The 14,393-nt window shown below is 43.5% G+C and overlaps 1 protein-coding gene across 1 annotated transcript in view; it reads right to left on the reverse strand.

The window, feature by feature from the left end:
- ATR (ATR serine/threonine kinase) overlaps positions 1 to 14,393 on the reverse strand; it is a 1,835,177-nt gene that overhangs the window by 755,696 nt on the left and 1,065,088 nt on the right. Inside the window, exon 27 of the mRNA XM_044071973.1 lies at positions 2,416 to 2,587. Within this exon, the coding sequence (XP_043927908.1) occupies positions 2,416 to 2,587 (172 nt within the window). The remainder of the gene's footprint in view (positions 1 to 2,415; positions 2,588 to 14,393) is intronic.

A 14,393-nucleotide genomic window follows, 5' to 3' on the forward strand; every position in this document is an offset into this window, starting at 1 on the left:
AAGACTGAAAAGAATAAAAGAAAAAAGTCTGTAAGACTTTTGAATTTTAGAAATAGAGTACATAGCTGAGCAAAGGGCGATTCAGTCTGAATGCTGAAATGACAAGATATCTGAAGGAGGTGAGACTCCAGGTGATGGGAAAAGATCTTAAAAGAGCTCAAAGCATTTAGCAGGGCTGAATCAGATCTGATAAACAGCTTGGTTTCTGTCAATTGGCTCATATTTTTCAGGTTTTCATGCACTGTGTCTAGGTGTGATATAGATATAATTTATGTGTTTCAGTTTTGCCCTACTGTTCAAATATCTGTAATGTTATTAACCTGAAACTAAGATCTTTACATTTAATTCAGTAAGATTTAACCTGGCAGTTTCCTGTCTCATAGGAAGCGGATCTGCACATTAACGAGGAAAACCTGGATTTATTGTGTTCTTTACCTTGGTTATGGTCTTTACCTTAGTTAATTTTTCCACATGTACCAAATGGTTTATTTGCCAGAGGTTAACTTCAGTAGTTTTTCAAATGCTAAAGGGTGCATAAACTAATAAACCTTTTACAGATTGGTTGTCATCATGGATAATCTTAAATCAGATACCAGATGTTTCATGTCCTCATCTGGGTTTAGTTTCATTCTGTTCTTTGACAGAGTATAATCCATACTAATAAAATTCAGAATATTTTGTTGAATAAATCCACACTAATAAAAATACATCTCTTGTAAAGATGTCTTGTTGCCGATGCTGCAAGCATCCTTTTAAATTTATTCTTTTTTTTTCAAGTCTTAGACTATTTGATTATAGCTGTTAGGTAATATAGCACAACTGAAACTCGGTTAAAAAAAAATGTTTACATTTTAACAGCACTAATATTCAGTAAGTCCCATAAGGGAACAGTAAAATTACATTTTTTTAACAAAAAAGTAAACTGTTCTGCATCTATCTGATTAAAAGCTTACATTCTTCTTCATAAGCCATGCTGCAAGACATTGGCATCTTTTCAAGCTTCAGGCTACCTAGCTGATTTCTTAAGCTTCCCTCTGTAAAGCAGTGCTTGAATAACAGAGGCATTCCTTTTTGGCTGTCACAGACATGAAATTTTTGTCTTTTCATTTTGCACACAAATACAAAATACAAATCAGACATAAAATCACAGGATATAGATCACTGTATGGCATACAATTATGTGAAGTACTTGCATATTCAGGTATTAAAGCTACACAAACAAGTTATTTAGATCTGCAGCAATTGTCTGACCACAGGGCCTTAGTGGCAACTGTGAAAGTGCACAAAATATAATTTATGTATTATTTATTTTATTTTACAGTTTATTTACCAGGATAGTCCACTGGGCTGAAGGAGCCCATTTTCAATAGAGTCCTGGGGAAAAAAGCCCCAACAAGGTTAAACAAGTGATAAAGTAATTAGACAAACACACCAACAAAATGTTGCAAAGTATATAACATTTGTAGTATACAATGAAATAAGAGATGTACTAACAAAAGAAAAGTACAAAATGCTTTTACAGGGCAATCAAAGGTATTACCTCTCTCTCTACACACACACACACACACACACACATATATATATATATATATATATATATATATATATATATTTTTATACATACACACACATACACATATGGGTCCCCTTCTAATGGTCGACATTTCAAAATGTCGACATTCATATGGCTGAGATCATATGATCGACATTTGAAATGTCGACCATGGGAAACCGGCATTATGCTACAGTGCGGAATGGAAAGATTTCCACTTCTGCACTGTAGTGTGATCTCGGAGTTGGTATATTTAAGTTATGAGGGGTGTGTGGAGCAGCATTAAGGTAAGTTGGTGCTTTACTCGTATGGTTGAGATTTCAAATGTCGATCATATGGTCTCAGCCATATGAAAGTTGACATTTTGAAATTTCGGCCATATCAAGTAGACACACACATATATATATATATATATATATATATACATACACACACACACACACACACACACACACACACACACACACACATATATATATATATATATATATATTGACATAGTCTACACAAGTGAACTTCTCAAGTCAGATTACAAAACAAACAAGAAACAGAAGAGGGAAATTAATGGCTAATAGGTAGAGTGAAAATATAGTTATAGACGTAAGGAGCATAGATGTAGGTGGAAAATTAGGTAGGAAACTAGACAGTGGGGATCAGAGTTGCGAAAATTGAAAAACAGAGGTAGGTAGGGTGTGCAGAAGTAGAGAGGGATCAGAGTTATGAGAAATTAGTGGAGAGATAGGTAGGATATGGTTAAGTAGAGGAGAGTCAGGAGGGGTGGGAGCAGGAGCATTCCCAGAAGGATGAGAGGTGGGAATCATATTACTTACTGTTTGGTTCTCCTTTATCCTTTGCTGATCTACCAGTTTTCTCTGTATTTAGAGTATGGAACTTGTGCCGGGCCCATTGCATCAGGTGGTCTAAAACCGAAAAGACTGTTTGTGTGCTTAGTTGACTTAAATCAGAAGCACTGTCCTGCAGCCGTCCTGTATGAGGATCTTCATGTTTCAAAACAGCCATCATTTCTGTATAAACCTACAAAAATACTGCAATATATTAGGACAAATCATCTGCACTTTTTTAACTTTTGAAGCTCACATCAGTGCTTGCAGTGCAGGTAAATAAAAAGCACTCACATGAATTCTGAGAAAATGTAGCTCTACCACTGGGGACAAACACACACACGCGCACATATGTACAAGTGCAGACATGCATGTGCACATGTGTGTCTGTGGTCAAAGGCAACTGCACAACATTTGTAAAGGGTTCATATCATAACACCGAACACTGAAAACAGCGAACAGTGTTTCATCGACACATATTCAGCAAACACTGAAAATGTCGAAACCACAGAACAGCGATTTTTTTCCTAGGGAAAGAAATCTCTGTTCCAACCCACCCCTCCCCCAAAAAAAACATTAAACATTTCCAAATGCATACACACATAACCTAACCCTAATTATACCCCCCTAAAAACCAGTAAACAACTAAATACACATATGCACGTAACCCAACCATACAGCTAAAAAAAAAAAAAAAAAACAGTAAACATTTTAAAACATATGCCCTTACCTTAACCTGCATCCTAACCCTAAGGTCAGTAACTGTTGCACAATCACACTCGGGAGCTATACCGGACAAGGGACCACACTACACTCCAGAAAAGGCAAAGCAGTCAAGCAACTTCTTTCCCAGGGAAAGAATTCACTGAACAGCCGCTTCACTGTTTTGCCTGTTTGCCCTAAATGTGTCAAGGAAAACACATTCGACAAAATGCATTTTAGTAGTTCTAATATGAACCCATTTGTAAATGCTTCTACCGCTTGTTCCAAAAACATTCTACTGTAATTATGCAAGTACCTAGCATAAAATAAATTGTGTTTTGTGAAAAAACATTCTGCAGTTTTTAACTGCTGTGATTCTTTTCTAATATCCTTAGCTTTTTTTCTGAAATCACTTCATCTCAAGTCCTCAGGGGTTTGTGCATGCATTCAATCAATACATATCATCATGTAATATATCAGAAGACAAAACAAAAGGGAAGTCTCAGAATTCCTACTCTCCGTGTCTGTGCTCCGTACAGTAAACAAGCGCAACCTGAATAAGACAAAGACTTGAAAATATAGACTTGACACAACTGACTGACTTACAGGAAAAATCAACAGCAGATATTGGATGGAGAGGCCGTCAAACACAAGGGGATGAAAGAAAAGTAATAATGCAGAAGGACTTCTTACATGTCAACTGATATGTTGAACCTGCAACCGTTAAACTTGACTTTGAAAGCCATGCTTAGCGGGTGACTTCTGCAACAAAATCAAAATTAAAATGCCATGAAAAGTCATAACCAGAGGAAGGCCAAAAAATAAGGATTCACAAGGCAAGAGTCCTGAAACTTTAATACACCAAACAGTCCATGCTCCTGGAACTGATGCCCAAGCAACAAATCTTGGCGATATGGCCAAGTGGCCATGGCACAGAAGTCTACTGTGGAGACATTTCTAAAGCAAGTACTGGAAGAGGATATAAAAAGAAGTTATGTTCTTACCATAACGTTCCATGTGAGTTGTTCATCTCGCCTTTTTGTTCTTACACGGTGGGTTCGGAGCCGATCCCTCGGCTCCGAGTCGGCCGCTTTTCAAGCTTAAACTCTCGGAGAAGCTCGAGACACAGTAGATATCCCATGATGCTCTACTGTAAACCCCAGATCTAGTACACTGCACCTGAAGATAGCCTAAAAAAATAAGCACTGCAGTACCTACCTATCTAGGTACCTCTAGATTTGCAGAAAGGAAAACAGTCTGCCTTAAGTAGACAAGCTGACAAGACCAACCAATCCACCAAGACAACCATTCTTCTCACTAGGAGGGGGAAGGAACAACTCACATGTAACGTTATGGTAAGAACATAACTTCTTTATGTGAAGTTGTTCTATCTCGCCGTTTTGTCCCAAGCACCCTAATCCTGGGTGGCGCAAGGGAGATCATTCCTGAGCATAGTGGAACCAAAGGAAGCCCTGTCCCTGGAGGCCCTGTCCACTTTGTAATGAAACGTGTGAGGTTTGGACCAAGTAGCAGCTGCACAGATGATATCCAAGGGTAAACAAGCTGCATGAGCTAATGACGTAGAAACAGCCCGGGTAGAATGGGCTTTGGCATTAGTCGGTAATGGCTGGTTAGTGGAGGAATAAATGAATTTAATGCAATCAGAAAGCCACTTACATAATGTGACTTTGATACCGCAGAACCTTTCCTGTTCTCTGCGTAAGAGACAAAGAGTTAATCAGATTGTCTGAAGTCTTTCGTTCTGTCCAAGTAGAATCTCAATTGTCTGTGAACATCAAGCTTGTGTAACATATATTCCAGTCTGTTGGTATGGTGTCTAAAGTAAGTTGGGAGCTCAATGGACTGATTTAAGTTAGTTTCTGAACAGACCTTGGGAAGAAAGGTAGGATTTGTCCTGAGGGACACCCTATCAGGGTGGAAGATCAAATATGGGGGCCTGGAAGATAAAGCTTGGAGTTCAGAGACCTTACCCGCAGATGTAATGGCTACCAGAAATATTGTTTTCCAAGACAGAAACTTCAAATCACAAGATGACGCGGGTTCGAAGGGGGTAAGTATCAACTGGGATAAAAAAAGATTCAAATTCCAGGGAGAGACAGGGTGTCTGATAGGTGGTCTGAGCTGGTGGGTCCCTTTCAAAAAGGCCTTACATAGTCTGTGGGACATGATGTTAGATCCGGTAAACCCTACATGAAAGTTGGAAATGGCAGCCAATTGAACCCTTATGGTGGCAGCTGCTGCACCATCATAGAACAAGGAGGACAAGAACTCTAATATGGTATGAATAGGCGCAACATATGGGTCAACGTCGTGGTGAGAAGCCCAGTGAACAAATTGTTTCCATTTGCTATTTTATAGCTTCCTGGTAGACAGTTTATGAGAGGAAACTATATTATGTTGGACCACGGGAGACAAATCTTGAGACCTGGCTAATATGGGAATTGGAGCAGCCAAGCTGTCAGTTTTAGGGAGATGAGGGAGGGATAAAGAACTCCCGACGAATGAGTCAGAAGGTCTGGCACTGGGTCCAGAACCCATGGTTCTTCCACTTGATACTTCTGTAGGAATGGGAACCAAATCTGACGAGGCCAAGATGGGGCTATCAGAACAACAGTCTTTCCCAGACTTTTGGCTTTCTGTATGAATTTGGGAATTAGGGGAATTGGCGGGAAGGCATACAGGAGGCCCGGAGGCCAATCGTGTACAAGCGCGTCCCTCGGGTTGCTCTCCGGTGGGGGATAAAGGGCAAAGTAGCTTCTGCATTTGGCATTCATCGGAGATGCAAACAGATCGCAGCAAGGCTGGCCCCCACCTGCGGAAAATCTTGTCCACCACCTGTTGTTTGAGGGACCACTCGTGAGGCAACAGGATGGCCCTGTTCAGTTTGTCTGCTATCACGTTGGATGACCCCGGGATGTGCGCTGCTATCAGAAAGTGCCTGGTGGATACAGCCCACTGCCAAATTCTTAGGGCCTCTCGGCTTAAGGGATACGACCTGGTTCCCCCTTGCTTGTTGATGTACCAGACTACTGACATGTTGTCCGTCTGAATTGCAATTGTCCCTGGAGGAAGACAGTCGTGAAAGTGTTGCAATGCCAGGAACACCACTCTCAGCTCCAGAACATTTATATGCAAATGTGATTCCATGCTTGACCAAGTACCTTGGACAGTCTTTGCCTGAAATAGCCCCCCCCCACCCTATCAGGGAAGCGTCCGTGGTCACTGTGGCTGTGGGTTGGGGAAGAACAAGGAGACATCAGACTACTATCTGGTCGCTGTTCAGCCACCAATTGAGATCCTTCTTGCAAAGATTTGTTAACAGAATCTCGTGCGACATGGGCAGTTGTTGGTAAGACCATTGTGTGAAGAGTAACCACTGGAGTATCTGCATGTGCATGCGCCCCAACGGGACTGCTATTAGCGTGGCTGCCATTGTGCCTAATAGCTTCAGTATCTGGGACACAGGAGCTTTGTTCTGGGTCAACAGACTGGAAAACTGACTTCTTAGGGATAAGATTCTTGTTTGAGGCAACCTGATCCTTGAATCGACAGTGTCTAGCTCTGCTCCTATAAAGGTAATACGCTGAGAGGGCGATAACGCAGATTTTTCGAAGTTTAAGGTTATGCCCAACTGGGAACACAGGCTGATAGTGTAGTCTCTTGCCTGAATTAGTTGATGCCTGGAGGTGGCGGTGAGGAGCCAGTCATCCAGATATGGAAACACCCGGAATCCTAAGCATCTCAGGTGAGCCGTGACCACTGCCATACATTTGGTGAACACTCTGGGGGCTGTGGTGAGACCAAAGGGCAGGGCTCTGAATTGGTAATGACTGGCTCCCAGCCAGAAACACAAGTGATCTCTGGATGATCTGGCCATTTTGATGTGGTAGTAAGCATCCTTGAGATCTATAGAGCACTTCCAATCGCCCGTTTCTAGGAACGGAAGTATCGATTGAAGCGTGACCATCCGGAACTCTTCCTTCTTGATGAAGGTGTTGAGTTTGCTGAGGTCTAATATGGGCCTCCAGTCCCCTGTTTTCTTTGGAACTAAAAAGAACCTTGAGTAAATTCCGGATCCTATCTGGTCCGCCAGGACTAGATGAATGACTCTTTTGTCTAGCAGGTTTTGAATCTCTATGGCTGCTAGTTTTCGCAGACTGGGTGGAACGTCTGGAATACTTGTACACATGGGAGGGAATTTTGTAAAGGGGATGTAGTAACCCCTGGAAATGATGCTTTTTACCCAAGAATCCGTTGTAATGTTTAGCCAGAGAAGGACAGCCGGGCTTCCTTTCAGGAACACTGATAGGGCCTTACCAGAGAACTGCTCCCTGTCACCCTGATTTTGCGGACCCCCTCTACCCTTTGGATGGCGTCTTCCGTTTTTACCCCCTCCTCTGCCCCTAGAGGGGGTATCTGTAGGTGTGTTCTGGAAAGCTCCTTGGGGCTTTCGAAACCACATTTTTCCACTTCGTTGCCCTTTGGGGTACGGTCTAGTTGAAGTGGAAAAATGGACTCCTACAGCAGACAGAGTCTTTCCTTCTTGTTCACACCTAGTAAGCATCTCCTTAACTTTAGGCCCGAACAAGGCGGAACCATCGAATGGGGTATTGACGAAGGAAGACTTGAAGGCTTCCGCAAAGGAGCAAAGGTGCATCCAGGACTGTCTCCGAAGTGCTATCGCTGAACCTGCCACCCTACTCGATCCATCGGCGGCATAAGAAATGAGCCGCATGGATAAGTTGACTATAGAATTGAGGGTGTTGAGTTGTGCTGTCACTTTCTCAGAAACTGCATCAGCTGTGTTACCCTGTAGAGTATCTCCCAGCTCTTTAAGGAGATCTCGTTGAAGGTGGGTAAAATGGGTCAGGTAGTTGAGCGATCTCATGGAAAATGCAGCAGAACTAAATATGCGTTTCCCATACCTGTCCATTGTCCTAGAATCCCTATTAGGAGGATGGACAGAAGAAGAGGTTTCTGACATCTCTTTCTTGGTGGCTGCCGCCACCACCATGGCATCAAATGGGACTCCCTTGGTAAGTAAGGCCTTGTCAGCAGGGAAAGTAATGAACCTGTTGGGCCTCCGAGGGACCGGTTCCACTGAATCAGGGGACTCCCACGCCCTTCAAGCAACCAGAACCATTAGTTCGTCGAAGGGAGGAGTAACCCAGGAGGTGGATGGTTGAGACCCAAAGGCAAGTAGGGGCAAGGGACTGCCAACCACCCCTCTGCCTTAAGATCGCCAATATGTCTGCAAATGAGACATTCTCTGAGGGGGATCGTGGGGACCCTTCTGATTCCTCCAAGTCGGTATCCAATGTCAGGGATTCCTGTGGGGAATCCAACTGCCTCCTTTTGCACAGTCTCTTCCTAGGTACTTCATCAGTGGGAGTGCCCGCTGAAGTCCCTGCAGAGGAGGGGCCGACCAATGGGGATACCTGAGGCTCTGGGTCTCGACGCTTGGTAGGGACCTGTGGGGAAGAGACAGAACGAGGCCCTTTAGGGGGAGGGGAAGAAAGATCCGAGGAGGTAGTGGTCTTAGAAGACATGACCTTCCTCATGGCATTGAAGGCACCAGAATCCCAGTCCGAGAAGTCTGTCGGCTCCGGAGAGGCTGGCAGTCCTCCCCGAGCCAAGACCCTGCTCTCCAAATCCAGGGGACAGAGCTGAACCCACCTGCGCCGAAGCCCCGAGGGGAAGGGTCGGAACCAAAGTCTTGGTCCGACTCTCCACCCCGGAGCCAGCGAGGGAGTGTCGGCTCCGAGACTCCCCGGTTGGAACAGAGGAGATCAAGGTCGAAGGAGCTGGATCGAACCTCGGCTCCGAGGGCTCTACCAACATCGGTTCTCCCTGCCCTGGCTCCGAGAGTTCGATTGGCTTCGAAGGAGGAGGAGTAGAAAGTAGGACTGGAATTTCAGGCTTCGAAGCAGAGTGGCTCGAAGCGGAAAACATTTTGGCCAGGGCCGGGTTCTCTAGCAATCTTTTAACCACGCGGTCCAGGTCCACATCAGATAACCTCAAAGAATGGGTCGAGGGATGGGTCGAAGGGGCCGAAGACGGCACCGATTGAAGAATCGGAGACTGAGGAGTCTCCAACACCGGATCCACAACTGGGCTCTGAGGTAAAGGATCGGTACATGGCTCCAAGGCCTGTGGAGCCAATGATCGAACCATGCTAGAGGAGCTCGGAGCTGAGGACTTGGGCTCCGAGGACCCCTTGGATGACTTCGACCCCTTCGAAGCCTTGGAAGAAAGGTCTGTCTTGTCCAGCGCAGCCTGAAAATCAGACTTCAGGAGTCCCCTATCCACCAGCTTCCTGTGCCTTTCCAGAAGAACCCTGGCGCTAAAGGAGTGGCAGATAGAGCACACTTCCTGCAAATGAACAGATCCTAAACAGTACACACAGGTGGAGTGGTTGTCCGTCACAGACATTTTTTGGCCACACTTCACACCTGTTGAAGCCAGACTTTTGCTTCTCAGACATTTTAGAAGAAAGAGAGGAAATATATATATATATATATATATATATATATATAGATATATATATATATATATATATAGATATATATATATAGATATATATATATAAGTTCAGATCCCTGAACTCAAAACTTTGAGTATTAAACACAAATGTTATTCAACTATTTTTATAAGTTTAACTCTCTACAGAACTAGCTAATTTCTAACTAATCTAACTAAATTTAACTACCACTAATAAAATTAGCACACAAAGGAGCTGACAGATCCCTGTCACGCCCAAAAAACTAAGAAAGGCCTAGAACAAACAGCCGATAAGAAAACACACCAAAAGTATTCTAATCTACACGCTAAGTCTAACTAAACTAAATACTATAACACTTTAAGAGAAAATATTTTTCAAAATATTTCTAAATATAGAAAAAAATAACACTGGCCCGAGCTTCCTCTGACGAGTCTGTAGATCCGTTGCAGCGGCAAACTAGATCTGGGGTTTACAGTAGAGCATCATGGGATATATACTGTGTCTCAAGCTTCTCTGAGAGTTTGAGCTTGAAAAGCGGCCGACTCGGAGCCGAGGGATCGGCTCCGAACGCATGTGTAAGAACAAAACGGCGAGATAGAACAACTTCACATCAGTATTTTAGTAGTCTTTTGGCCATGGCATTTACTAATGGATGGTTTGTTGTCTAATGGTAAAAGGCATGTCAGTCGGTATTTTATCTGGAAAGGAATTGTTTAACCTGTGCAAGCCCTTCCTTATGCACAGTGAATGACAACAACATCTCTGTCTCCCTGAACTCATGCTCTCGCTCTGCAGGTACGACATGAACTGGTGTTGCACATCTCCTATTTCCTTCTCTCTGTTTCTGTCCTGGACAGGAAACAGGGAATACACTGACTTAGTAATATTTCTGACATCATTTCTAGTAGGAAATGTAGGTCACTTTTAAGAGACAACTGATGACTGAGAAATGTTTGCTCCTTTCATGTTACAGATGGTTCCTTACAGATATGGGCCATCTGCTCAGAGATTCTGCAGATGCATTTAATGGCAATAAAATACTCAGTCTTCCAAGAGATTAAATTTGTAGACAGTGAGCGAACTGTATGAGCACAGGACAGACCAGACTGCTCATCATAAAATTCCTTCTTCAAAGGCAGGTGAAGATATAGAATGCATTTAAGGATTCTCATTCACAGATGCTTGAGCACGCACTCTGACTGTAGATCAAAAGCCTGATATACAACTATCTAAGACAGGACAAGACAACCAACAAAAACGTTTCTATCCATTGAGTGGAGATGCGAAACCTATTTGTAAGTAGCTCAGATGGATGTAAAAGATCCTACTGCACTTAATGTGAAGAGCAGGGGAAGTTGCAGTCTCCTGGCCAAATTTAACCTAGTCATTATTACTACCATCTTGGGTAACCCCTGAAAAAGAGGCTACAAGCCAGGTGAGACTAACCTGGTCAACAAAGTGTAAATAAATTAAAACAAACAAATGAGGAAGAAGACAGAGGAAGAATTAAATTACAAGCCCTTGTTTCATATGGGTAAATACTTCAGTGTCTGAATAACCTCTGAGAACAGCTTAGCTTTTTTGGGAGGAGAGGGAAGTACAGACTTGCTTCTCTTTTTTTGAAAAGAACAGTAGCTTTATTGTCTCTTTTGGACCTGCTTGGTGGATTGGCTGCTGCCTGTTTTTCAAATCTGAATGAGGACAGTTGCACAGCCCTTGTTCCATGCGGGTAAGGATCAGATGAGATAAGCACAATGTTCTGATACTAATAGTATACTTGCTAGACACCATCCACAGTCTGATTTCTCCTCTCTGCTATAAAAGTAATAAAGATCCAACAAGAAAATGAGCTGGAAGAGGCACCACCTGCACTACTCACTTGTCTTCTGCACACAGCTGCACTAACCAGGTACCTCCCAGCGAACTCGCACAAGTAAACTTGTTCATGACCACCAATCTGATTAAAGGCAAGCACTCAGTTTCACTGAAGTTACCTTCAAGAGAATCTTGATTCTAACAAAATGTAAATGTTCTTTTTACTGACTTTAACTCTAACATATACTCAACTTTTCTACTAAAGGAAAGCACTCTGCTCCCAAGTCCGCTACATTAATTATCACGTACTGCCTGCTGTCTGCTAATGTACAGCTTTGGTTGTTCAGTTGTTACTGCATGATTACCATTTTTTAATAGTTATTGCTATTAGATTTCCACTTTTTTACCTCTGTATTTTCTTATACAGATGCACACACTCCCAGTTACATTAACAAAGCTATTTTAGTTTCTGCCAAAGTTAACTTCCACTTAGGATTTTGCTGTTAGTAACTGTTTCCAAATGAACTGGTCTCACAAGAACATAACACATGTATGAGGTTGATTACGGACATCTTTACACAGTAACCTGTTCAGTGTTGTGATTAACTGCTTCCATCTGAGTTGGTACTACAAGTACAGTTGTGTAAAATTTTACAACAACATTAGATATCCTCCTCTTCACTGTTGCAATATTCCCTACATAAGGGATCTCCTGCCAAGGATAGCCCAATGTCCAGCCAATATATCAAAGCCTTTAGAGTTTACAGGTGTTGTACATCCCTGTCCAAGGCGTAGGGCATGAAGGTGATGTATGGCCACACACACTTCAGAACTGAAAAGCCCCAGGAGAAACAGAATGTCCTTAGGGACCACGAGGACCATGTGCATCCAAAAAGAGGAAAAAAAAAAGAAGCTGTGGCCAAGAAGGCAAACGGTACAGGGCAGAAAAGAGGGGGCAGGAGGCAGCCAGATTTTACATAACTGTATCATGTCCTTCCATATCATTGTTACAGTATTCCTTACTTAAGACAGAGTACAAAAGCTCAAGAGGAAACGTGGAAGGAAGGAAGGTACTGAACATCCCTTTGTAAACTCATGAAATAGCTCTGCGAAAGCCAGCTCTTGCTCTGGAAATAACATCCAATTTATGAATGCTTAGTGAAGGAATGGACAGAAGTCCAAGTAGCAGCCTCAAGGATGGAACTGGTATCCAGTCAAGGCAAAGAACAGTTGTGTACACTTACCATAAATGTAGATGTTCGAATGTATTCACTTTTGCAGTCATCACCCTTGGGTTATCTGCCTGCAGGTAGCCCTCAGTCGGCCCGAAAACCAGAGACTTAGTATTTCTGCGTCGGTTGCTGTCACTTCAGGACTGTCATCAGGTCATCAGGGGTATAAAAACAGGGAGCCGATGCCATTACATCAATTTTTCTTGCCCCAAATATCAGGAGCCCCCAAAAAGGGAGCCAAGTTATGGTGGAAAAAACACCACCAGTAAAAAGTAAATACCAATAGTCCTGTAAGGGGTGAGTAATATATTTAAAGAAGGAGAGAGAGAGAGAGAAGGGGGCTGGAGGAAGGGAAACCAGGACTGCAACAATGAATACACTCGGACATCTACATTTATGGTAAGTGTACACAACTGTACTATGTTCTTTGTGTTTCACTGTTGCAGTCATCACAATTGGGTTGATTCCCAAAGCTGAAGAATGGGTGGAGGCAGTCAAGAAGACTTGGGGCTGGCTAGTATGCCCTGCAGGACTGCTGTAGCGAAACCTGCCCTGGATCTGGAAAAGATAGGCAGGTGGTAATGCTTGGTGAAGGTATGAACAGAGCTCCAGGTAGCAGCTTCCAGAATGTCCCTGGTAGGGATTCCCCTGAGGAATGCTGTAGAGGTAGAGGTTGCCCTGGTGGAATGTGTTCTGACCCCCTGAGGGGTTGGTCTCCCATGGTGTTTTTAACAGAAATGGATACAGTGTGCTATCCATTTGGAAATAGATTGTTTAGATATGGCCTCGCCCTCTGCCCCTGGTGCAAAGCTGAGTAGTAGCTGGTCAGATTTTCTGAAGGGCTTAGTCCTGTCAAGGTAGAATCTGAGCTGTCTGTGCACGTCTAAAAAGTGTAGGATCCTTTCCCCTTTATTTTGAGGATTGGGAAAGAAGGTTGGCAAACTGATAGATTGGTTGAGAGCTACACTGGCCACCACATTAGACATAAAAGTAGGGTTAGTTCTGAGGGAGACCCCGTCAGCATGAAAAATAATGAAGGGTTAGCTGAAGTGATGGCCAGAAGCAAGGTTGTTTTCCAAAAGAGGAATTTTAACTCTGCTGACGCTGCAGGTTCAAGGGGGGGGGGGGTGAGCTTTTCCATTACAAAGTTAAGGTCCCAAGCAGGGGTGGGTGCTCTCCTTGGTGGCCTTAAATTGTTGGCCTCTCTCAGGAACGGTTTGATGAGAGGGTGAGAGAAGAGAGGTGGCTTGATGTTGTAATGAGCTGAGATGGCAGAGGCATGGATCTTACTGGACAAGAAGGAAAGGCCTCTGTGGAGTAGATCTGCTAGGTAATCCAGGATTAGAGGTAAGGAGGGCAGAGCAGTGTCCACTCCTTTAGGCTGAATCCAGGAACAATACTTTTCCACTTATCAGCCTAGGATTTCCTTGTACTGGGTCATATGGCTTCCAAAATGATGTCTATTACCTGCTTGCTTAGGCTGGTCACTGGGGGAGAATTCAAGGAATAAGCCAGGCTGCAAGGTTCAGGGTTTGCAGTTGCGGATGCAGGATCTGTCTCTCCTGCTGAGTGAGGAGGGTTGGGATCTGAGATAGATGCCATGGTGGCACCGGTGACAGGCTGCGCAGTAGTGGGAACCAGTGCTGGCGTGGCCAGTCTGGAGCAATCAGGATTGCCCTTGGTCTGTCCTGTCTTATCTTCAGTAGTATCCTTGATAAAAGGGGCAG

Source organism: Protopterus annectens, chromosome 5.part0 (genome assembly GCF_019279795.1).
Source record: "Protopterus annectens isolate FY-2018-M chromosome 5.part0, PAN1.0, whole genome shotgun sequence".
Classification (NCBI taxonomy): domain Eukaryota; kingdom Metazoa; phylum Chordata; order Ceratodontiformes; family Protopteridae; genus Protopterus; species Protopterus annectens.